Source organism: Bufo bufo, chromosome 2 (genome assembly GCF_905171765.1).
Source record: "Bufo bufo chromosome 2, aBufBuf1.1, whole genome shotgun sequence".
NCBI lineage: Eukaryota > Metazoa > Chordata > Amphibia > Anura > Bufonidae > Bufo > Bufo bufo.
In genome coordinates, this window is record NC_053390.1 from 56,519,984 (window position 1) to 56,544,894 (window position 24,911).

The following is a 24,911-nucleotide window of genomic DNA, read 5'->3' on the forward strand; positions in this document are numbered from 1 at the left end:
TGCTGTAGTTAAAATTCTAAAACTCTATGAGGTGGCATTGGCACCGCTGCAAAAAAGTGATTTCTATATTTTGTTTCATGTTTGTTTATTATTTTGTATTATTTATATTTTTCACGTGTCGTATTTTTATTTTTGTTAATTTTAATATATTGTGTTTTTTTTAAATTCATTTTTGTTTACTTGATTGTTTAAGTTTTTGTTATTTTTATTTTATATTTATTTTTTGTTTATGCAACATTATTTTTTATTTCAATTCTTTTTGCATTTGTTATTTTTTCAGATCTCTTTTGTTCATGTGATATTTTTTCAGTTTATATTCATATTTTTTTAATTCCTATAATTTCATTTTTTTAATAATGCTACTTTTTATTAAAATTATGTTTTCATACTTTGTCATTTTTAGGTTAAGAATTCTCACAAAGTATTCTCTATCACCGCCGTGGTGTAGCATAGGCTGAGGGAGGTCACCAGGTGCAGGTCAGGGACATCAGGACCAGTTTTATCTAATCTCCCTGCTGCTCTTATCACCCCCAGCATCTATAGGTGACATAAAGCCGTGTTTTCCGTCACATTGCTGCACTCTATAACGTATATGCTGCATCCTCCACATCTTCACCTTTCTCTATAATAGCACGACATAGACATGTGTTGCCCAGGTCACTGTCTTTCTGACTTTTGCCCCTGGAATGCTTCCACCACCATTGTGTATTTATTACCAGAAGAATACCGATCCCGCAAAGGCCCCTTGCCCCCATTCATGACCCAGAGATGTTCCATTGACCACTTTGCTATCCTAGTCCACCAGGGATATTCGTTCTTCACCTCTAGAGCTAACCGTACACATTTAATGAATGTTGGATGAATCCACCAACTACCATGCATGGGGTTGTCTTGATTTGCCCTTGAGAGAAGGATCAGGCATGGTAGATTTCACCAGTCCCAATCTTTTTGTTCTCGAGGAAGATACAAGTAAACTCTCCACCAGAGGGGTGCTCACTTCTCCTCAATGAAAACACCTCGGCCAACATGAGTGTTCATGTGTATTGGGGTAGAGGAATTTGGGCAACAGAGCTGTCGACAGCTGTCTAAAGTTTAGGGCCAACTTTATGCTCTCTGGACAACCATAAGTCATATCTATTAGTTCCTTCAATATTGAAGGTGGCACCTTCTTTTCAAAGAATTTTGTGCCATTACAAAAAAGTGATTTCTATATTTTGTTTCATGATTGTTTATTATTTTGGATTATATTGATTTTTCACGTGTAGCATTTTATTTTTTTTGTTCATTTTAATATAGTAACATAGTATATAAGGCCGAAAAAAGACATTTGTCCATCCAGTTCGGCCTGTTATCCTGCAATTTTTGTTTACTTGATTGTTTAAGTTTTAGTTATCTTTATTTTATATGTATTAATTTTTTGTTTATGCAACATTTATTTTTTTTATTTATATTCGTTTTACATTTATTTTTTCAGATCTCTTTTGTTCATGTGGTATTTGTTCAGTTTATATTCATTCTTTTTATTCCTATAATTTTTTTTTTGAATAATGCTACTTTTAAAAAAAATGTTTTCACACTTTGTCATTTTTATGTTCAGAATTCTCACAGAGCTGTCAACAGCTGTCTGAAGTTTAGGGCCAGCTTTATGCTCTCTGGACAACCATGAGTCATATATATTAGTTCCTTCAATACTTGGAATAACTAGTAATACATTAAAGGGAATCTGTCAGCAGTTTTGATTATACTAACACTATGTAAGAGCTGGGAAGAATTTTTCTCATCATGAGTAGTATAAATATGAAGTTTTATTCTGCCCAACCCTTCTCTTCTCCAAGTACCCTGGTGGCAAGAGTGGACAAGGATAGGCAGTTCTATGGGGGATGCCGGCCGGGTGTATTGCGGATCTGCAATTTGCGGATCCGCAATGCACTACGGACGTGTGAATGGACCCTCAATCCGTATCATTCGTGTGAAAGAGGCCTTAAAGGGGCATTCCACTTAAATAAAAAATTTTTACATATGCATGTATCACTTTTGCTTGGCTTCATGGGAGGAATGGGGGACCAGATATAGATATGCCTGTTAGAGAGGTATTAAGAGATGTATCGAAAGTGATGGAAATGAAACGTGGAATAGTTGCCCATGAGAGATGGAATCACTTCACCTATCCTTTTGCAGCAGGGGCGGACACAGACAGCAGGGGGCCCCTGTGCAAGGAATGTACCGCCCCCCTCTTAAAGGGAACCTGTCACCAGTTTTATGGTGTCCTAACTAAGGGCAACATAAATAAGTGACTGATTCTCTTAGCACAATGCTGGGTCACTTTCTTTAATTGACCCAGTCAATCTGCCAACATCTTGTATTGAAAAGCTCCAGCTGATAATGATGAGTCATGAATATTCATGAGCTCCTGACTCTCCCCGCCCACCTGCTGCTGAATGACAGTTTGTTTCCATATGAATCAGCAGCAGGTGGGCAGGGGAGTGGCTATATCTCTGAATTAAATAAACACTGGACTCAATGACATCACGCTGGACTCCAATCAGCTCATTAGCATGCGGCATCTTTGTGTGTATATTATGAGGTAACCATCTGTCACACCAGTAAGTGAATACATCTAAGGTACTTTTTAGTAGTTAATGATTGTATAGAATTTGTTAGATTATAATCAAATATCCACATGACAGGTTCCCTCTAAACCACACATACAAATATAAACATATACGTACAAATAAAAAACATCTTGTGAATATGGATCAATATGTTTACAGTATGTGTATATATATATATATATATATATTTTTTTTTTTTCATACTAGTTCACGCCTCTGCCCAAAGCATAACTATACACAACCAGTCCCCTTAATGCCCCCAGATAGTAATTATTCCCCCTTTGTGCCAGTAGCTATGCCCAGATGTGCCCCCTTCACAGTAGCTATGACCAGAGATGCCCACTTCACAGCAGTTATGCCCAAAGATGTGCCACCTTCACCGTAGTTTTGCCCAAATATGTGCCCTCTTCACAGTAGTTATGTCCAGATATGTGTCCTCATTGCTGAGAATTTTTTTTTATTATATGCAAACGGGGGCGTTCCGATTACTCCTCTCCTAGAGGCTCCGCTCTCTCTGTAACTGCCGCGCCCGCTGCACTTTGACACGGCTAGTTGTGATGACATTTTCACTGGCAGGCCCTGTCAAATTAGACAGGGAGCAGCAGTTGCAAAGAAACCGGAGCCTCTAGGTGTAATGGTAACGCCCCCGTTGCTCCTAGAGGCTCATTTGCATAGATTAAAACATAATTTTTCTCAGCAATGCGGGCACATGTGAACATGGGGCCAACACAGATGTCTTAAGCTGCCAAGCACACATGTAACAGGTCAACCAGTGTCATAGGTACAAAACTGCTGACAGATGCCTTTTAAAGCAGTTGTTTGGGTTCAGAGCTGACCCCGGACATATCCCCTTCTCCCCCCACTCAGCCCCTCTGACATTTCATACTCCGATGTTCTCCCTTGGCCTGCATTGTAAAGAGTAGGGCAGGGGCTGTTATGTTTACAGCCCTAGCAGTGTTCCCGGTTTTACTAATAAGGCATCCTTAATAGAAATCAGGCCAATTCTTAAGGCACCTATGGAGCCCTCAGTAGTAATGCCGCCATCACTGCCCACAGTATTGATAATGTTCCAGTGCCCCCTGTAATTATAATACCTCCTGCCGTACCCCCTGGAGTTATAATCTTCTCTGTAGTGCCCCCATACATTATAATGCCTGTCCTCTCCCCCCAATCTTCTGTAACATACAGTCCCATGTAAGTAACAGACACCTCCTCCCTTCAGCCCCTCTAACATACAGTCCCAGTTAAATAACATATTTTCCTCCCACTAAGCAGGGAGGAGGTATAATGGGGTGAACCACATCTCCCAGCATTTCTCTGGCACTTACATTCATTCCATGGCATCTCAGGTCTCCACTGCTGAGCGCTGCCTCTTCCTGCACTGGTCACATGATGGTGACCTCATCACAGGTCCTACCCCCCCGCCCCCACACACCCCAAACGCCCCAAGGAGGGGGAAAAAATAATAAAATAAAAAACACCTCAGCTGGCGGTGGGAAGGGCCCCCCCCTCTCTGGGCCCCTGTGCAGCTGCACAGACAATATGTCCGCCCATGTTTTGCAGCAGTTCTTCTCCTATGAGTAGGTGGCATTATTTCACTGCTTCTATGAGCATTTATATGTATCTTATGTAACCTGCACTGACCCACACTTGGCACTACCATCCTCTTCCTGTGTGTGTCTATATAGAGAATGGGTAGCCATAGATGTGGATTGCTGCACCTGCTTCTTATCACAGCGGTGCCCTGATATCTGATCTGAGCCGGGGTCATAAAGATCTGTGTGTGCAGCGTCTGTGGGCATTGCCAACTTATCAGGAGTCTCCTTCTTCCTGGGCTTAACATCAGACTCTACAAGTGGCTTCCAGTTGTTGCAGAAGAACAACTCCTAGCATGCACTTTCCATTTTCGACAATGCCTTTGTGTTAGAAGGGTCCCCCGGCAATATTTCCTGGTTCTATAACTCCCAGGAATGAGTTCTAATCTGTTTGGCAACAAGTGTTCGATTTCCCTGCAGCACCCCCACAGGAGGGATGAGGCATTGCACAGTTCCTCTTGATGGAGTGCAAATGTTTTGGGTCCTCCAGAGCAAAGAATGAAAGAGTGAACGTCCATTTAAACCTTCTCTGTAATCTTTTTGCAGACTGGCGCTGGATGGCGCCCCCATCATAGCCATACACAAGGCCAGGTATTACAAAAAGAAAGACGGCTTAGCACTGGGTCCTGGCCCATTTGTAACAGCTCTGGAATATGCAACAGACACAAAAGCCACCGTGGTGGGAAAACCGGAGAAAACTTTCTTCCTCGAAGCCCTGAGGAGCACAGGCTGCTGCCCGGAAGAAGCTGTGATGATAGGAGATGTAAGTTTGTGTGAGATCTATCTAAGCCAGGGATCAGCAACCTCCGGCACTCCAGCTGTTGTGAAACTACAACTCCCAGCACTCACTTCTATGGGAGTTCTGAGAACAGCCAAGCAAGTGTGCATGCTGGGAGTTGTAGTTTCACCACACCTGGAGTGCCAAAGGTTGCTGACCCCTGATCTAAGCTAGTTATCTAACATCTATCTAATCTATCATAACCTATGTAGCAGACATGAGTTTGTCATTCAACTCTTTCTTGTCTACACTGATAACTTTACTGTGTGAAGTGCAGTAGATTGGCGTAAACCACTGGGAACACGTTTTGACATTGTGGTCATGTAACTCGGCTACGTTTTAGTGCACATGGTGGTGGCTCGGCCACGATCGGGGAGAAGTAGGCTGTCAATCTAGAGGAGAGGGGCGGGCTGGAGCGCGCTGGGCGACAGACATGGTGAGTAGACGGAGCCTCTAGGTCAGGCATGCTCAACCTGCGGCCCTCCAGCTGTTGTAAAACTACAACTCCCACAATGCCCTGCTGTAGGCTGATAGCTGTAGGCTGTTCGGGCATGCTGGGAGTTGTAGTTTTGCAACAGCTGGAGGGCCGCAGGTTGAGCATGCCTGCTCTAGGTGCTGAAAAGATGCCCCCATAGCACCTAGAGGCTCATTTGCATATCAATAAAACTAAGTTTTTAAGCTTAACCGCTCCAGACAAAGGTGATACAAGAACACTGTTGGGTACAGCAGACACTAGCAGATCGCTGGTGTCAGACGGCTAAATAGGTGGAAATCTGGTGGTAGAAACCCTTTAAAGACATACTGATAGGGACCTTAGGCTGGGTTCACATTACCGTTTCATTTTTCTTTCTTCTGATCCATCAAAAGAGCAGAACAAAATGTATCCTGTAAAAAAAAAAAAACGGATCCTGATTCCTGAGCATCCATTATGGGTTTTAGCCATTTCTGTTTGAGATCCATTTTTTTTAGACAGAAAAAAAAAAAAAGTCCTGCATGCAAAGAAACGGATGTAAAATGTGCTTAATGGTATGCTCAGGATCCGTTTTTTTTTCTACTCCTCTTCTGACGGATCATAAGAAAGGAAAATGAAATGGTGATGTGAACCCAGCCTTGGATTGTGAGCTCCACTGGAGACAGCAAGCAGAGATGACGTCTGAAAAGCGGTGCGGAATATGTCAGCGCTATATCGGTGAGCAAAACAAATAAATGCATTTTATTTTTAGAGCATTTGAAATGCAGCACTGCCCTCTTGTGGACTCACCTGGTAATGAAATCATAGCCAACTCCATAGCGTAGACCTGCATATTGTACACCAGGGATGGGAAGATGTTTCTTGTACACAAGCCATTTTTTTGTGGAGTCGAAGCCAAGTGATTTCGGATGCAGCAGTTTACTTTCCGGCTGGCAGAGCTGCAGGTTCACAGTGGAGTTTATGATCGATTAAAGATTTGTCAGCCATGCATCAGAGCTACGCTAAAACATGACGATTCAACATAGTGACCTTACACCTGATTATCTCAGTCAGTTTTATTTTGACCCTCTAATTCTGTAAGGTAACGATTGGAACCCGTCTCTAGTACTGGCTATGGTTTTGCAGCTTGGCCTCTGGCGGATATCCGGCGGGATGAGATATCAGGGGCGTTGCTAGAGTCTCAAAAGATCCGGGGCCCAAGCCCCAATGAATATGGCCCAGTTCTGTAAGTCCCCCCACACACCGCATTTTGCTGTACTTGCTATACTGCAGCACATACCTGTCACATCCAGGGCCTCCAGGTGACGTCTCCTCTGATGTAGCACTTCTCTGTCATCATCTTCGACATTTGGTCCGTACAACTTCTTTCAGCCACTCCTCGTCTCACCAGAGTGTGACACACAGACATCTTAGCTTCCTCACATTTCTATCATCATCTCCCAACCTGGAGACCCCACAGTGTTCTCCTGCTGCTCGCTGTGCCCCCCAATACCCCCCAAATACTATCCTGAAGAAATATCAGTGCCCACCCATAGTAATAGTGCTCCTCATAGTCCCTTCAATAGTAATTCCCTTCTAGAATGCCCTCATTAGTAATAGTGCCCCCAACAGTGATAAGGCTCCCCAAGAGTGCCCCATTTCGTAGAAGAGCCCTCCAGTATTTACAATACCATCACAGAGCCCCCAGTAGAAATAAGGCCCCCTATTGTTCCCCCAGTGGTAATAAGAATGCCTATAATGTCCCCTGGATTTATAATACCCCTACAGTGCCCCCAGCAAAGGTCGCACTACATTTTTTACGGAAGAGTAAAAATACTCCTCTTACCATTTTTGAGGAGTATTTTTAGCTGAGGAGGAGTACGAAAATTGCAGTTATTCATATATATAATACGTAGTGCAACATAACATTAGGGGGTTGCTATTCATGCAGGTAACCCATTACCAGTCTCCTCTATAATGTCTTCCATGCAGAAATAGAAAATTTTGACGATTTAAAATTTCTCTCTCAGAAGACTGAATCCCTACCTTTCTTGAAGCACCAAATCTGTCACGTAGGGATCGGAGCAGTAGATTGTGCAAAACTCGATGCAATAAGAATTGAACAGAGACGTCTGGTGGTTGTGGCAGGGAGCAGTGGGTGGTCTGGTGGCACTGGGTGGGTTCTGGGACGAATGCACAGGAGGCAGTTATAGGACAGTCTTGTACACAATATATCGGACTGTTGCACAGTATAGTGTTACCGTATAGTCCTGTCTGTGATCTCTGCACACTGCGCTCCGTACATAAACCATACGGGGAAATAGACCTCTGTTCCAGGGTACTTGTATAGAAAAACTAACAGCCAAGAGGCTAAAGAAAACCCTGTTTCTGATCCTTATGTTAAAGGGAGTCTGTCACCAGATTGTGACCTTATAGACCGCTTACATAGCGCTCTAGCATAGCAGTTTATGATTCTAATGGTGCCTTTTGATGTTTTCTTGTGAAGTTCCCCCAAGGCAAAAACGGACTTTTATTCATATGTAAATTAGGGCTCGCAAGTGCCCAGGGCGGCGTTCACCTCGTTGGAGCCCAGGCTGTTCTGCCTCTTCTCATCATATCCCCGCCCCAGCCTCTTCCTCTGCCCGCCCCACTGTTCCCTTGCGTCCTCCTTCTCTGCAGCGAGATCCCGCGCCTGCACTATCCATTGCTTGGCCGGGGCATGCGCACTGCGATGCCCATTGTGGGTGTCTCTGGTCCGCCTCCTCGCCGCTGTTTCTCGCCGTTGGCCGGCGCATGCGTAGTAGCTACTGCGATGCCGTGCTCACAATGGGCATCGCAGTGCGCATGCCCCGGCCAAGCAATGGATAGTGCAGGCGCGGGATCTTGCTGCAGAGAAGGAGGACGCAAAGGAAGAGCGGGGCGGGCAGAGGAAGAGGCTGGGGCGGGGATATGACGAAAAGAGGCAGAACAGCCTGGGCTCCAACGAGGTGAACGCCGCCCTGGGCACTTGCGAGTCCTAATTTACATATGAATAAAAGTCCGTTTTTGCCTTGGGGGAACTTCACAAGCAAACATCAAAGGTACCATTAGAATTATAGACTGCTATGCTAGAGCGCTATGTAAGCGGTCTATAAGGTCACAATCTGGTGACAGACTCCCTTTAAAACATAACTTTTTCATTTGATTGCTCCGATACCTAAACTGAAAAAAAAAAAAAGAATTTTAAAAACCTGCCGTTTCTCTAGATGACCTTATGTTGATAGTAGTGTTAATAGAGTCTCAACGGTCTATAAAAGTAGGGTACCTGCTGTTATAGACCCTGAGACTCTATTAACACTACTATCAACATAAGGTCATCTAGAGAAACGGCAGGTTTTTAAAATTCTTTTTTTTTCGTTTAGGTATCGGAGCAATCAAATGAAAGTTATATTTTAACATAAGGGTCAGAAACATGGTTTTGTTTAGCCTCTTGGCTGTTAGTTTTTCCATTTATAAACCTCCACATTGAGCTCCCAGCAGCAGAAAGACGCCTGCAGGGCACGCTGGGACTTTTGGTGTGACATCACCTGGGCACATGGTCTTTGCTCAGCAGAGGCTCCGTTCCCACCATGCTGTCCCTGGCACTTCATCTGCAGCCGGCAATGGCGCAGGGTGGCGCGCGCTCCCCATTTTCATAATAACTGAAAATAAAGTTGCTGTGTTAAGCGCGCAGGAGAAGTGGGTGTGAGAGGACCAGCCAATGGCACGGCAGCCCGCTGATACTGGCAAATGGCTCCTCCCTAATAACAAAGTCTGTACTGTGCGGAGCCCTGTTATTGGAGCTTTCAGGCACTAGCGGTATTGCTGTGCTGCATGTGCCGCGCTCAGTATTTTTTAGGGAGTAAAACGCCTGTACAAGCATCAGACGCCTGTACAGGTAGTTATTGCGACCTCTGCCCCCAGTATTTATACTGCCCCCTGTAGTTATATTCCACCCTTCACCATACAGTCCCATGTAAATAACATCACACCATCTCTCCAGCCCCCTCCAATATACAGTCCCATGTAAATAACATCCCTCTCTATCTACAGCCCCTCCAAAATACAGTCCCATGTAAATAACATCCCCTCCTCCCCAGCCGACTTCAACATACAGTCCCAAGTAAATAATATCACCCCTTCCCCAGATGCCTCCAACATGCAATCCCATGTAAACATCACCCTCTACAACATTCAGTCCCATGTAAATAACATCACCCCCTCAACATTCAGACCCATGTAAAGAACATAACTCCCTCCCACAGCCGTCATCAACATACAGTCCCATGTAAATAACATAATCCTCTCCCACAGCCGCCTCCAACATACAGTCCAATGTAAATAACATAATCCCCTCCCACAGCAACCTTCAACATGCAGTCCCATGTAAATAACATCACCCTGCCCCAGCCCCCTCCATAATTCAGTCCCATGTAAATAACATCACTCCCCCCCACAGCCGCCATCAACATACAGTCCGATGTAAATAACATCACTCCCTCCCCCAACCCCTCCAACATATAGTCCCATGTAAATAACATCACTCCCTCCCTACAGCCACTATCAACGTACAGTCCCATGTAAATAACATCACTCCCTCCCCCAGCCACCTCCAACACACAGTTCCTTGTAAATAACATCCCTCCCTTCAGCCCTAACATACAGTCCCAATTAAATAACCACAACTCCCAGCATTGCTCTGCCTCTCCCGTCACTTACCTCTCCTCATGTAGCTGACATCACCACAGCGTCTTCCCCCAGGACTTCTCTTCCCTGCCGTCCTCTCCTGCACTGGTCACATGATGGTGACATCATCGCAGGTCCTTCTCAACCACTGCCTGTTTTACTGATCACAGGTCCTTCAGCTCTTCCTGTGCATTAGATTGAATTGTATTGCCGTCCTGAGGTCATTCAAAAGCACACAAAGCATCAGGGGCCCCAAATGTTTTAACCTAGCAACTCCCCTGCTCACTATGATCCTAGGTAAATAAAGGAGAGATGTAAAATACATTTTTCTATATTCTTTCTCTTTTCTTTACAGGACAGCAGGGATGATATTGGGGGTGCACAGGACACCGGCATTTTGGGGATACTAGTAAAAACTGGTATGTATCTATCCGCTGTGTTCTAGGTCTCTGTAAGGACACGGCTATTTCTGGTGGGAGAATGCAGTAGTTTGAAATCCATTAGAGCAGGGTCCTCTTTAACCCTTTACTAGTGCGGCGCTGGCCGGGTCTTTAAAGATGGCGCCCGCTCCTGAGCAGAGCGGGTGCCATAGCCGCGGATGGCCTGCTGTTTCTTATAGCAGACACCCGCGGCTAATGTCCGCAATAGCAGTAATGCCGATCGTGGACATGTAACCCGTCAGATGCCGTGGTCAATCCTGACCACGGCACCTAAGCACGTGAAACACCGGAAGCGCACGTTTCCGGTGATTCTCCGGCTCCCCCGTGCAGCGATTGGAGGAGCCGGAGCGTGTATGCAGCAGCCCCTTTCTTTGTGAATGACAGGAGGCTGCTGCATAGTACACTGCTCAAAAAAATAAAGGGAACACTTAAACAACACAATGTAACTCCAAGTCAATCACACTTCTGTGAAATCAAACTGTCCACTTAGGAAGCAACACTGAGTGACAATCAATTTCACATGCTGTTGTGCAAATGGGATAGACAACAGGTGGAAATTATAGGCAATTAGCAAGACACCCCCAATAAAGGAGTGGTTCTGCAGGTGGTGATCACAGACCACTTCTCAGTTCCTATGCTTCCTGGCTGATGTTTTGGTCAGTTTTGAATGCTGGCGGTGCTTTCACTCTAGTGGTAGCATGAGACGGAGTCTACAACCCACACAAGTGGCTCAGGTAGTGCAGCTTATCCAGGATGGCACATCAATGCGAGCTGTGGCAAGGAGGTTTGCTGTGTCTGTCAGCGTAGTGTCCAGAGCATGGAGGCGCTACCAGGAGACAGGCCAGTACATCAGGAGACGTGGAGGAGGCCGTAGGAGGGCAACAACCCAGCAGCAGGACCGCTACCCCCGCCTTTGTGCAAGGAGGAACAGGAGGAGCACTGCCAGAGCCCTGCAAAATGACCTCCAGCAGGCCACAAATGTGCATGTGTCTGCTCAAACGGTCAGAAACAGACTCCATGAGGGTGATATGAGGGCCCGACGTCCACAGGTGGGGGTTGTGCTTACAGCCCAACACTGTGCAGGACATTTGGCATTTGCCAGAGAACACCAAGATTGGCAAATTCGCCACTGGTGCCCTGTGCTCTTCACAGATGAAAGCAGGTTCACACTGAGCACATGTGACAGACGTGACAGTCTGGAGACACCGTGGAGAACGTTCTTCTGCCTGCAACATCCTCCAGCATGACCGGTTTGGCATTGGGTCAGTAATGGTGTGGGGTGGCATTTCTTTGGAGGGCCGCACAGCCCTCCATGTGCTCGCCAGAGGTAGCCTGACTGCCATTAGGTACCGAGATGAGATCCTCAGACCCCTTGTGAGACCATATGCTGGTGCGGTTGGCCCTGGGTTCCTCCTAATGCAAGACAATGCTAGACCTCATGTGGCTGGAGTGTGTCAGCAGTTCCTGCAAGACGAAGGCATTGATGCTATGGACTGGCCCGCCCGTTCCCCAGACCTGAATCCAATTGAGCACATCTGGGACATCATGTCTCGCTCTATCCACCAACGTCACGTTGCACCACAGACTGTCCAGGAGTTGGCAGATGCTTTAGTCCAGGTCTGGGAGGAGATCCCTCAGGAGACCGTCCGCCACCTCATCAGGAGCATGCACAGGCGTTGTAGGGAGGTCATACAGGCACGTGGAGGCCACACACACTACTGAGCCTCATTTTGACTTGTTTTAAGGACATTACATCAAAGTTGGATCAGCCTGTAGTGTGTTTTTCCACTTTAATTTTGAGTGTGACTCCAAATCCAGACCTCCATGGGTTGAAAAATTTGATTTCCATTTTTAATTTTTGTGTGATTTTGTTGTCAGCACACTCAACTATGTAAAGAACAAAGTATTTCAGAAGAATATTTAATTAATTCAGATCTAGGATGTGTTATTTTTGTGTTCCCTTTATTTTTTTGAGCAGTGTATTTCCTATGGAGCCCTTGCCTGTAATAGGGCTCCATAGGAAACTAGCAATTTTCTCATAGACTTCAATGCTAGTGCATTGGGGTCTATGAGAATAGCATTTTTTAAAAAGTGTAAAAAAAATAATCAATACAATAAAAATAAAAAAATACACATCATGGGTGTCGCCATGTGCGAAAAAACCCATAGTATAAAAATATATTCCCCATACGGCAAACAGCAAAATGGAAAAAAGCATCAAAATGGCCGATTCGCTGTTTTTGGGCGCTTTATTTTCTACAAAAAATTAAATAAAAAGTCATACAGACCCCAGAATTGTATCAATGAAAAGTTCAGATCACCCTGCAATAAAATGAGCCCCGACACAGCTCCGTACACATAATTACAAAAAAGTTATTTTCCCCACTTTATTATTTTATCACTATCAAAACGCAAGAAAAACTATACATATAACGTATCGCCGGATTCGTACTGAACTGTAGAATAAAGTACAGTAACTGGTCCGTTTTATTGCACATTGAATGTCGTAAATAAAAGCCCCACTACATCATATGCAATATTAAATGGTGGCGTTGGAAAGTAAAACTTGTCCTGCAAAAAACACGCCCTCATAAGGCTATGTGAACAGACAAATAAAAAAGTTATGGCTTTGAGAAGGCAGGGAGCTCAAAACGAAAATTCAAAAACAAAAAAACCTCCGGGGGTTGAAAGGGTTAAAGGGGTATTCCGGTTGTTAAAACTTATCCTGTATCCATCCTATTCATTTCAGGGGGCTGCAGGAGGTTCGGAGCCCCCGTTCTCATGACCCACTGGTAGGATCCACACTGATCTAATACTTATAACTTCTCACAACCAGAATGCCCCTTTAAGGGCCGCAAGAAGTCAGATAGCTAGCACCAGGGTTGCCAACCATCCAGAAATTCTTGGAGTCTTTTTTTTTTTTTTTCTAGTGTCCCTGAAAAAAAAATATACAGTGGATATAAAAAGTCTACACACCCCTATTAAAATGTCAGGTTTCTGTGATGTAAAAATGAGACAAAGGTAAATCATTTCAGAAGATTTTCCACCTTTAATGTGACCTATAAACTGTACAACTCAATTGAAAAACAAACTGAAATCTTTTAGATGGAGGGAAGAAAAAATATAAAAATTCAATAATATAGTTGCATAAGTGTGCACACCCTTAAACTAATACTTTGTTGAAGCACCTTTTGATTTTTATTCCAGCACGGAAAAAGAAAAATTAGGAGAGGGTCAGTGAGTAGTATAACAGCAGAGCAGTATGCCAATATCAGATCTGTGTCGTATGTAAGGACAATGATTTAATTACAGTCCTGCCTTACACCTTGTAATAAAGGGACATGCAGGCTGCTGTAAATTGGGACAATGTCTGTCAGAGGAATCCTTGGAATTGTATTTCTTTAAATGGTAATCTCACCCTGAGAAAGCTGTGGCAGCATTAAAACAAAGGTGCAGCACAGTGCTGGAAAAGATAATGAAAATGATCATTACTTCTGATCATGGTGACATCATCTGGTGTGTATTCAGACACTTTTTTATAGCTTTATAAGCCTACAAGACCCCCTCTAATGGCACATGCCTTCTGTGACAATCCAGCAGTTGTAGGGTTGGTAAAGCACATATTGGGGACAACTGATGTAGAGCAATAAAAACATTTTTATCCTCTATCTTAAACAGGGAAGTACAGGGTTGGCGATGAAGCCAAAATTAACCCAGCACCTCATCTGACCTGTGACAGCTTTCCTCAGGCTGTGGATCACATACTGAAGAATCTGCTGTGAAGACCGTCTTCTCTTTTCATAGTCACAACTAATTCAGAACACAGACATTGCTTCCTCACATTACACTTCCTTCTTCTCTTTTGGACTTCAGAGAGAGAGAGAGAGAGAGAGAGAGAGAGAGAGAGAGAGAGAGAGAGAGAGAGAGCGCGCGCGCCTGCGTGAATAAGTGCCGATGCTGCTGTAATCACAGGACTTCATTAGCTAGCATGTTCTTATCGCAGTACAGAGGAAGTAGGTCAAGGCTCTTCCTTCTCTGCCACGTATTGACATAAATGAAGTGTGCAGCCTGTAAGTGAATAAAGCAAATAAACACCAGCGAGCTCTCATTATATATTTCTGCATTGGAAATGTGAATTTACACACTATGAAGTGCATATCTCAAGAGGTTTGTAAGTGCATCAGTGGAGAGAAACTTAAAGGTAAATTGAGCCTGATGGAATCTTGGTAAATTAAAACCACTGTGCGGAGAAAGAGGGTGCCACTGATTTGCCTCAAATTTAAATACTACAGCCCCCTTTGCTTTGTATAAACCTCATACACTGTGTTATGCCTAGTGCAGAACCTGTGGGGGCAGAGCATGACATGGGGATTGAAAAAAGCTAAAGAGAGAATTTTGGAGTCATGCAGTGCCTCCTCATGGCCTGAAGCTAGATTTATCACAGTATATAGATTTTAGGCCGAATGCACACGGCCGTGTTCCGCGGCCGTGAACGGTCCGTGGTATGCCGGCCTGGATTCCTGCTGACAGCAGGAGCGCACGGCGTCATTGATTGCTATGACGCCGTGCGCTTCATGCCGACGCTGCACTACAGTAATACACTCGTATGATCTATACGAGTGTTTTACTGTACTGCGGTGGCACAAAGCGCACGGCGTCATAGCAACCAATGACGCCGTGCGCTCCTGCTGTCAGCAGGAATCCAGGCCGGCATACCACGGACCGTTCACGGCCGCGGAACACGGCCGTGTGCATTCGGCCTTACCCAGAGGATTTCTTCAAGGGACAAGGAAAATACAGTATATGTAAAGTCCCAGACAGGACTATTTTCTTTTATTTGCTGGCATTTGCTTTTGTTTTACTTCTTGCCAAAATGCAGTGCAGACTGAGACCCTGAAATGGGCACTTAACCCCTTAAGGACCTTGCCATTTTTCACCTTAAGGACCAGGCCATTTTTTGCAAATCTGACATGTGTCACTTTATGTGGTAATAACTTTAAAACGCTTTTACTTATCCAGGCCATTCTGAGATTGTTTTCTCGTCACACATTGTACTTCATGATAGTGGTAAAATTGAGTCCAAAAAAATGTAAAAATTTAAAAATACCAAATTTACCAAAAAGTTGCAAATTTCCAAATTTCAATTACTCCAAAAATAGTTATTACTTTACATTCTCCATATGTCTACTTCATGTTTGGATCATTTTGTGAATGCCATTTTAGTTTTTGGGGACGTTATAAGGATTAGAAGCAAATCTTGAAATTTTTCTGAAAATTTCCCAAACCCACTTTTTAAGGACCAGTTCAGCTCTGAAGTCACTTTGTGAGGCTTACATATTAGAAACCACCTAACAAAGCAGGGGTTAACAGCCAAACAAAACTCCAATATTTATTACCCGGATTCTGTAGTTTACAGAAACACCCCATATGTGGTCGTAAACTGCTGTACGGGCACACAGCATTGCACAGAAAGAAAGGAACGCCATATGGTTTTTGGAAAGCAGATTTCACTGGGATAATTTTAAGCTGCCATGTCACATTTGAAGACCCCCTGATGCACCCCTAGAGTAGAAACTCCAGAAAAGTTGCCTGATTTGAGAAACTACACATCTCAAGGTATTCAAAACTGATTTTACAAACTTTGTTAACCCTTTAGATGATCCACAAGAATTAATGGAAAATAGAGATAAAATTTCAGAATTTCACTTTTTTGGCAGATTTTCCATTTTAATAATTTTTTTCCAGTAACAAAGCAAGGGTTAACAGCCAAACACAACTCAATATTTATTACCCTGATTCTGTAGTTTACAGAACCACCCTATATGTGGTTGTAAACTGCTGTACGGGCACACGGCAGGGCACAGAAGGAAAAGAACGCCATATGGCTTTTGGAAGGCAATAATTTTAAGCTGCCGTGTCACATATGCACCCCTAGAGTAGATCTCCAAAAAAATTACCACATTTTGGAAACTACGGGATAAGGTGGCAGTTTTGTTGGTACTATTTTAGGCTACATATGATTTTTGGTTGCACTATATTACACTTTTTGTGAGGCAAGGTAACAAAAAATAGCTGTTTTGGCACAGTTTTTATTTTTTGTTATTTACAGTCTTCATCTAACAGGTTAGATCATGTGGTATTTTTATAGAGCAGGTTGTTACGGACGCGACAATACCAAATATTACTTTTTTTGGTTTGTTTCAGTTTTACATAATAAAGCATTTTTGAAAAAAAAATTTTTTTTTAGTGTCTCCATATTCTGAAAGCCATAGTTTTTTTTACGTTTTGGGGCGACTGTCTTATGTAGGGGCTCATTTTTTTTCAGTATGAGATGATGGTCTGATTGGTACTGTTTTAGGGTGCATATGGCTTTTTGATCGCTTGGTATTACACTTTTTGCGATGTAAGGTGACAAAAAATTGCTTTTTTGACACACTTTAAAAAAAAATATTTTTTACAGTGTCCACCTGATGGGTTAGGTCATGTGATATTTTTATAGAGCAGGTTATTACGGACGCGGCGATACCTAATATATCTACTTTTTTTACATTTAACACAATAAAAGCATTTTTGAAACAAAAAAAAATTGTTTTAGTGTCTCCATAGTCTTAGAGCTATAGTTTTTTTTATTTAAGGCGATTGTCTTAGGTAGGGGCTCATTTTTTGCGGGATTAGGTGACAGATTGGTACTATTTTGGGGGGCATACGCCTTTTTGATTGCTTGGTGTTGTGCTTTTAGTGATGTAAGGTGACAAAAAATGGCTTTTTTTGTTCACCTGAGGGGTTAGGTCATGTGATATTTTTATAGAGCTGGTGGAGACGGACGCGGCGATACCTAATATGTCTACTTCTTTTTTTCCCTATTTTTTACAAATTTGTTTTACTTTATTTTAGGAAAAGGTTGTTTTTTACTTGAAACTTCAAATTTTTTTATTTTTTTTAAACTTAAATTTTATTTTTAACTTTTATTTTCCCACTTTATTATTTGTCCCACTCTGGGACTTCAACATTACAGGGTCTGATCCCTGTTTCAGTACAGCACAATACATCTCTATTGTGCTATATTGAATTGTTAGTCTTACACTATAAGACGCTAACACAGGCATCCTCAAACTGCGGCCCTCCAGCTGTTGCAAAACTACAACTCCCAGCATGCCCGAACAGCCTACAGGTATCAGCCTACAGCAGGGCATTGTGGGAGTTGTAGTTTTACAACAGCTGGAGGGCCGCAGTTTGAGGATGCCTGCGTTAACAGTTTCTTAAGAGACCCAGCCTGGGGGCTGGGCCTTTTAGGCCTCCGTACATGCTGTGCCCCAAACCTTGAAATGGCTTGGGGCTGCCATGGCAACCATCGAGTCCCCGCCACAGCAGCACAAGGACCCGATGGATGAGGTGAGGGAGCACAAACCTCCCATATGCCGGGGTAAGCGCTGACCGTGGCATATGAGGGGTTAATCCACCGGCATCGGCGTTATCAACGATGCTAGTGGATGCAGCAGGGATCCGGCTGTCAGCCAGATCTCTGCCGCTAATCGCGGGGGGGGGGGGAGAGAGAGGACTGCAGGACGAGAATGCTCGTCCTGGGGCACTAAGTACCGGCCCTTTAGGACGAGCATTCTTGTCCTGGGTCTTTAATGTGTTAAAGGGGATCATCTAGTGGGCACAAGTATTGCCTACTAGATCTTTCAGTTAAAGTTGTTGTGCCACGAAACACACTTTACATTTTTCAAACCAGCACCTGGATCTGAATACTTTTGTAATTGCATGTAATTGAAAATTTAGTATAGCCACTGAGCTATTCAATAAAATATCTGTATAGCGCCACCTGCTGTTTATTTTCCTTATTACATATCTACCTCACTGAGATGGTCACAAGTGCTCAGTTTAAATCTTCAACTGCCACCAGCCATATCTTCTGCGATGCTGTAGCAGTTTTACGGAGAAAGAGCTACAGCAGAAAGGACACGCCCACTGGAGCTGCCAACCTGAAGAGAGTTGACCAGAACAATTGGAACAATGAACGGGGAGATCTCTGGACCCATGTGAGGTACAGGGCTGGTTCTAGCTTTGTTAGAAAGAGACTGTCATGTACTATACGATGTCTGATTTTCATTTTTTTTTACATTAATCATAGCATAACCTCATACCATCCATGCCAAATTTTTGCAGGCACCCTTGTCAGCGCAATTCATCCTGGCCCTGTGACATTGTGGGAACAAAGCTGGTGACAACTTATTTCCTGCTCGCAAATCCAACCCAGGAAAATAATGTTTTATTTTATGTATTTTTTTTCCCTTTTTTTAAATAGTTCATACAGTGCAAAATTCGCCATAACAAACGGAGTAAGACGCCTGGCGTCCATGCCACAGAGCATGCTAGGCTCCAGGTCTGAGGGCAGTTTGGTCCCTGTGTAGTGCAGCAGCAGTTGTGTCCGCCAACCTCTCTTTCTTACACCGACTCAAACTCTTTCTGCCAGGCGCTATATTTTTCCGCCAGACTTTTGCCTGATGACTTTGTGTGTGCTAAAACGTCCAGAAAATCGGATGTGGTCACCGTGTCCAGACGAATGAAGGGCAAGTCCTGGCTCCCTGGGAAAAAAAACATCAGGATTAGGGCTTATGCACATGAACGTATTTTCTGTCCATGTCTGTTCCGTTTTTTGTTTTTTTTTTGCGGCCCGTGTGCATAACCATTCATTTCAATGGGGCCGCAAAAAAAGGGAAATGACTCCATCTGCATTCCCTATCCGTATGTCCGTTCCGCAAAAAAATAGAACATGTCCTATTCTTGTTCGTTTTGCAGACAAGGACAGGCATTGTTGCAATGGATCCGCAAACAGAACGGCTCTAACACAGACGTCACACGGATGTAATCAGTTTCTTTTTGCGGATCCGTGTTTTGCAGACCGCAAAATATGCACGGTCGTGTGCATGAGCCCTTAAACATATCTTCTATTTGGACTCTTTGGGCAGCGTATGTGTATCTATGGGGGATCGCTGGAGGTGCAGTATTTCTGACGGTGCCGCCCACCGTTACCTTGTTGGTGATTTTCTAGGGCGTGGAACACTTTCCTCACGGGTCTCATGGCGGCTTCTTTACACACCAGCTTAACATCTGATCCTGAGTAACCTTCAGTCTCCTACACACAGGACAGAAGAGAAAGGGATCAAGTGTCATGCAGTATACTGTACACGTTACTGCAGCAACAATTAACATATAAAGGTCATTTCCATGGTTGTGACCACCCTGCAATCCAGTAGATGTGGTCGTGCTTGCACACTATAGGATAAGGCGATGGCCTCTCTGGTGGCCGGGAACATGGGAGCGTTCCCCCAATGCACGCGCACTGTCCGTGTGATCTGCACTGGCGGATGAAGACTTATTCAACTTGAATGGGTCGGCGATCTGTCCACACCGCAAAAAAAAATAATTAATAGGGCATGCTCTATTTTTTTTTGAGGTGCGAAGGCACGGACCGAAATGCCACGGAAGCGCTTCTGTGGCCTTCTGGATTGCAAACCCATTCAAGTGAATGGGTCCGCATCCGTGATACGGTGCACACAAGGCCGCTGCCCATGTATTGCGGACTGCAATACGGGCACGGCCTGCACACACGTTAATGCCCTGAGGCACAGTTTCCAAATTCTTTCTACACATTTCATATGTCATTTGTATTTCTACTTTTGACAGCAAAGATTTCTGGCTTGCTGTCAGCGAATTTGTCCAACCAAGACCTGAAAATAAATCTTGATTATGTCCAACTGACCGCGTCACGACTCATTACAAGGGAGTCTCTGATAAACTGTAACGTGTCCTGCACCAGTGTCACCTGGACATGATCAGGGCAAGGGCAGGTGTGCAGTCTTAGGCCTCTTGCACACGACCGTATGTATTTTGCGATCCGCAAAAAATACAGATGACGTCCGTGTGCATTCCGTATTTTGCGAAACGGAACAGCCGGCCCCTAATAGAACATTACTATCCTTGACTGTATTGCGAAAAATAATAGGACATGTTCTATCTTTTTGCGGAACTGAAGTACGGGACGAAACCCCACGGAAGCACTCTGTAGTGCTTTCGTAGGGTTCCGTTCCGTGCTTCCGTTTCGCACCATTCAGCATCTCCGGATTTGCGGACCTATTCAAGTGAATGGGTCCGCATCCGTGATGCGGAATGCCCATAGAACAGCACCCGTGTTTTGCGCATCCGCAAAACGGCAACGGGAAGCACACGTTTGTGTGCAGGGGGCCTTAGTCTAGCATTCTGCAGTTATAATCTACATAAAATGTTGAATATCTTTGCAAATACTTTGCTTTTCTAATCCTGTGTGGCTTTATAAAAACGTTTTATTCTCCATTCACACAGAAAGCGACATTTACAATTCTGCTGGGTTCCTTTTACCAGAGAGCAGTGCATTGTGGGAGCTCGGCTGCTCTCTCTAGCGCGCAGGCAGTTTTCGTCCATCTAGTGGAGAGCTCACTTGCATATTTTTTTTCTCACGGAGAATCGGGAATCAGATAAGGCCACATTCACATATGCGATGTGAACTCCGGCAGTCTGTTGTGGTGGCGGCGGAACATGCACTATAATGGAATCCGGCCGCTGACTGGCATATATGTAGTCTTTCGGCTGGACAAAAGATACTGCGTGTAGTATTATTTTGTCTGCCCGAAAAGCCGCCATATATACCAAATAGAATGACCAAATCAGAGAACCAAAGTGCACAACGCAGATTTGAACCCGGCCTAACCTACATACAGTCAGGTCCATAAATATTGGGACGTCAACACAATTCTAACATTTTTGGCTCTATACACCACAATGGATTTGAAATGAAACGAACAAGAGGTGCTTTAACTGCAGACTGTCAGCTTTAATTTGAGGGTATTTACATCCAAATCAGGTGAACGGTGTAGGAATTACAACAGTTTGCATATGTGCCTCCCACTTGTTAGGGAACCAAAAGTAATGGGACAATCGGCTTCTCAGCTGTTCCATGGCCAGGTGTGTGTTATTCCCTCATTATCCCAATTACAATGAGCAGATAAAAGGTCCAGAGGTCATTTCCAGTCTGCTATTTGCATTTGGAATCTGTTGCTGCCAACTCTCAAGATGAGATCCAAAGAGCTGTCACTATCAGTGAAGCAAGCCATCATTAGGCTGAAAAAACAAAACAAACCCATCAGAGAGATCGCAAAAACATTAGGCGGGGCCAAAACAACTGTTTGGAACATTCTTAAAAAGAAGGAACGCACCGGTAAGCTCAGCAACACCAAAAGACCCGGAAGAACACAGAAAACAACTGTGGTGGATGACCAAAGAAATCTTTCCCTGGTGAAGAAAACACCCTTCACAACAGTTGGCCAGATCAAGAACACTCTCCAGGAGGTAGGTGTATGTGTGTCAAAGTCAACAATCAAGAGAAGACTTCACCAGAGTGAATACAGAGGGTTGACCACTAGATGTAAACCATTGGTGAGCCTCAAAAACAGGAAGGCCAGATTAGAGTTTGCCAAACGACATCTAAAAAAGCCTTCACAGTTCTGGAACAACATCCTATGGACAGATGAGACCCAGATCAACTTGTACCAGAGTGATGGGAAGAGAAGAGTATGGAGAAGGAAAGGAACTGCTCATGATCCTAAGCATACCACCTCATCAGTGAAGCATGGTGGTGGGAGTGTCATGGCGTGGGCATGTATGGCTGCCAATGGAACTGGTTCTCTTGTATTTATTGATGATGTGACTGCTGACAAAAGCAGCAGGATGAATTCTGAAGTGTTTCGGGCAATATTTTCTGCTCATATTCAGCCGAATGCTTCAGAACTCATTGGACGGCGCTTCACAGTGCAGATGGACAATGACCCAAAGCATACTGCAAAAGCAACCAAAGAGTTTTTTTTAAGGGAAAGAATGTTATGCAATGGCCAAGTCAATCACCTGACCTGAATCTGATTGAGCATGCATTTCACTTGCTGAAGACAAAACTGAAGGGAAAATGCCCCAAGAACAAGCAGGAACTGAAGACAGTTGCAGTAGAGGCCTGGCAGAGCATCACCAGGGATGAAACCCAGCGTCTGGTGATGTCTATGCGTTCCAGACTTCAGGCTGTAATTGACTTTGCAACCAAGTATTAAAAAGTGAAAGTTTGATTTATGATTAGTATTTTGTCCCATTACTTTTGGTCCCTTAACAAGTGGGAGGCACATATGCAAACTGTTGTAATTCCTGCACCGTTCACCTGATTTGGATGTAAATCCCCTCAAATTAAAGCTGACAGTCTGCAGGTAAAGCACATCTTGTTCGTTTCATTTCAAATCCATTGTGGTGGTGTATAGAGCCAAAAATGTTAGAATTGTGTCGATGTCCCAATATTTATGGACCTGACTGTACATATTTAGGGCACATGCACAAGAGTGTAAGCGCTCAGTGCCCGGTAGGCAGTGCCCAGCCACTGGCCGTGATGCAGACGTGGACCCATTGACTTGAATGGGTACGCGGTCCGCACCATACAGCCAAAGATAGAACATGTTCTATCTTTTTGCTGTGCGGAGGCATGGACGGGAAGCCGGCGGAATCTCTTCGTAGTGTTTCTGTAGGCTTCCAATCCGTGCCACCGCTCCACAAAAGATAGGACATGTTCTATCTTTGGCAGTATGTTGCGGATTGTGGACCCATTCAAGTCAAGGGGGCTGCATCCCCACCATGGAGTGCACACGACCAGTGCCCATATATTGCGGACCGGCTGTTTACAGTCCGCAATACGGGCACTGAGCCAGTACGCTCGTGGGCATGAGCACCCAAAGTAAGGACCAGCACAATTTTTACTTTAGTTCTGGGTAGGGCGGCAACGATTACTCGATGTAATCGATACAAAAAAAATCCTCGATGCAATTTCCCTGCATCAAGGATTCGTTTTAATCATGTGACCACGAAGCGTGAGTGAAGCGAAGCCGGCTATCAATCACCGCTCCGTGGCCTCCCGTCGGCACGGCACTGCACTGACCAGGGCCTTACGTGCACACATCGTCAGCGTGCTGCTTGACGCTGTGTGTTACGTCAGGTCCATCCCAGTGCATGCTGGGAAGAAGAAGAAGTGGTCCTTCTCCTGCGGACTCCATGTCAGCCAGCTGCGCACGCCAGGAAAGGAGAGTATTCTCATTAGCAGCGGCCTGAATCTGCTAGCGGTGGAAGGGGGGGCACCCGTGATTTGAAAGGTTAATGGCGCTGGGGGACATACAGATGGCAATGGCATGGAGGTTCTGATGGCACTGGGGGACATGGATGGAATAGAGGGGCTGATGGCACTGGGGGACATGGCATTGAGGAGCTGATTGCACTGGGAGAGTGGGGGACATGATGGCATGGAGGGGCTGATGGCACAGAGGACTGATGGCACTAGGGGAGATGATGACATAAAGGTGGCTGATGGCGCTGAGGACTGATGAGTTTTTATAAAGAAAAATGTTCTTTTAATTCATTTTTTTCTTATTAGAGTACTCGATTAATCGTTGGATCGTTGGATTAATCAACAGAATACTTGATTACTAAAATAATTGATAGCTGCAGCCCTAGTTCTGGGTGTGAAGTGAGAAAAATGACATATATTCCTTTAAAGATAATTGAAGGAAAGGAATCATTCAAAAAAATTTAGTTTCCCTTCAAAAAGAGAGAATTTTTTTAAGGTGGAATGGTCCTTTATGATTATACTCCCTCTAGTTCAGCAGCAGTCAAAGATATTGGGGGGTATTTATCAAACTAGTATAACGGAAAAGTAGCTCAGTTGCCCTTACAAACCAATCAGATTCCATCTTTTATTTTCCAAAGGAGCTCTGAAAAATGAAAGGTGGAATCTGATTGGTTGTGTATTTACCTCTCCCAGCACGCTGTAGTCAAGCTCGGTTCTCAGCTCCACTCCTCCGCTATTGCTCACTGGTGGCAGCCAGTGTTGGATCATGGACTTTCGTGCTTCTTTACTGGGTAAATCCACCAGAATCCTCTTCTCCAGCCGCCTTAACATGGCATGATCCAGCTCCCTATCATAAAGACGATGTTATTGCGGAGGTGCTCGTGACAAGCATCATTTTGAGGAGCGTCAATTCCAGTCGCCTGGAGAGTACGACGAGCAGTGTGCCCAGCAATAGAGAAATCACAGTGCTCTGTCTTCTGTACGGCAGTATTATGTGGGCACTGGATGGTGGTCTTATTAGGTACTATATGGCAGCATTAGGCTAGGGCTGTGCGGCTACTTTGGCTTCAACGTAGCGCTGCACAACTAATGAAAGGGAATGGGAATCCACTGCTGGTTCTGGTTTCTTGTGACGGTCATGG

The 24,911-nt window shown here is 44.4% G+C and overlaps 2 protein-coding genes across 3 annotated transcripts in view; one reads left to right on the forward strand and one right to left on the reverse strand.

The window, feature by feature from the left end:
* HDHD2 (haloacid dehalogenase like hydrolase domain containing 2) overlaps window positions 1-15,026 on the forward strand; it is a 32,249-nt gene extending 17,223 nt beyond the window's left edge. The window contains exons 5-8 of the mRNA XM_040421124.1: window positions 4,754-4,970; window positions 10,496-10,559; window positions 14,259-14,469; window positions 14,516-15,026. Of these exons, the coding sequence (XP_040277058.1) occupies window positions 4,754-4,970; window positions 10,496-10,559; window positions 14,259-14,362 (385 nt within the window). The 3' untranslated portion in view covers window positions 14,363-14,469; window positions 14,516-15,026. The remainder of the gene's footprint in view (window positions 1-4,753; window positions 4,971-10,495; window positions 10,560-14,258; window positions 14,470-14,515) is intronic.
* A 3,157-nt stretch (window positions 15,027-18,183) lies between these two features.
* KATNAL2 (katanin catalytic subunit A1 like 2) overlaps window positions 18,184-24,911 on the reverse strand; it is a 43,492-nt gene continuing 36,764 nt past the window's right edge. For both annotated transcript variants that reach the window (XM_040421127.1, XM_040421126.1), the window contains 3 exons: window positions 24,454-24,616; window positions 19,617-19,719; window positions 18,184-19,168 (listed from right to left, as the gene is read on the reverse strand). In XM_040421127.1, the coding sequence (XP_040277061.1) occupies window positions 19,029-19,168; window positions 19,617-19,719; window positions 24,454-24,616 (406 nt within the window). In that variant the 3' untranslated portion in view covers window positions 18,184-19,028. The remainder of the gene's footprint in view (window positions 19,169-19,616; window positions 19,720-24,453; window positions 24,617-24,911) is intronic.